Raw genomic sequence first — 846 nt, forward strand, 5'->3', positions numbered from 1 at the left:
TGCCTGGTGGAATCTGTTTGATTATCTGTCTTTAGGACTCTAAAAATTAATATCTCTGACTTGCAGGCTTCCAGTTCCAAGGGTCCTAGGTTTGGTTGGAACAAACGGCATTTGGAAATCAATCGATCTCAAAATCTTGGCAGAAAAACTTCAACCAAATCTTGGCAGATACAATGTAAGTATGGCCTTTCTGATTTTTCTTTACTCTTTATACCCTGAATGCGTCTCTGTACCTGATACATGATTTCCTCTTGGACAGCATCCACCGGACTGGCAAGAAATTTTGACTCACTTCTGCCGGTCAGAAATTCAAAGCTATTTCATCCGAGTGTTAAAAGAGAATCTTAAGGTAGGGTGAATGTTGATCCTTGATATTTTTTTTTGTTCCTACTGAAGCAGCTCTAGCGAGTTTGATACCCCTTTTATGTATGACAGACTGTTATAAAGCCACAACATGTTGGCTACATAAAAATACTTGTTCGAGGCAATCTTGGGAAGTTGCTTGAGAAGCTAGACGAGAGAGGAATGATGGCGCATATCTGTGCTGATTTGGATTTGGACCAGAGTGCAAAAGATGTATTTAGTAGAGTGCTGCAGAGGTTTGTGATTGCCACAGTTTTCATAACGAAGGCTGCGCTGTACACTTTAGAAGAACCATCTAGCTTCCTTGATGTGAGGCAAAAACACAAAGCTGCTCATGGTATAAGCTCGCTTCTCAAGCCTGACAGGTTTGATTCTATCATCTTCTAAATGAATATTCTCATTCCTTTGTTCCTGAGTCTACCGTTTTTGTTTCTCAAATTATACACTCGTTCCTAATTTTTATCTTTTTCACTGTAGCCATTT

At 39.6% G+C, this 846-nt stretch overlaps 1 protein-coding gene across 1 annotated transcript; it reads left to right on the top strand.

The window, feature by feature from the left end:
- On the top strand, positions 56-728 carry LOC104709628 (ABC transporter E family member 1-like; the record flags this gene model as incomplete). Its single annotated transcript, XM_019229040.1, is given in 3 exon segments — positions 56-175; positions 260-349; positions 436-728. A coding segment is annotated over 1 exon segment (203 nt), but the record flags the coding sequence as incomplete, so codon positions are not given.

This window comes from Camelina sativa, chromosome 8 (assembly GCF_000633955.1).
Source record: "Camelina sativa cultivar DH55 chromosome 8, Cs, whole genome shotgun sequence".
Taxonomy (NCBI): Eukaryota; Viridiplantae; Streptophyta; class Magnoliopsida; order Brassicales; family Brassicaceae; genus Camelina; species Camelina sativa.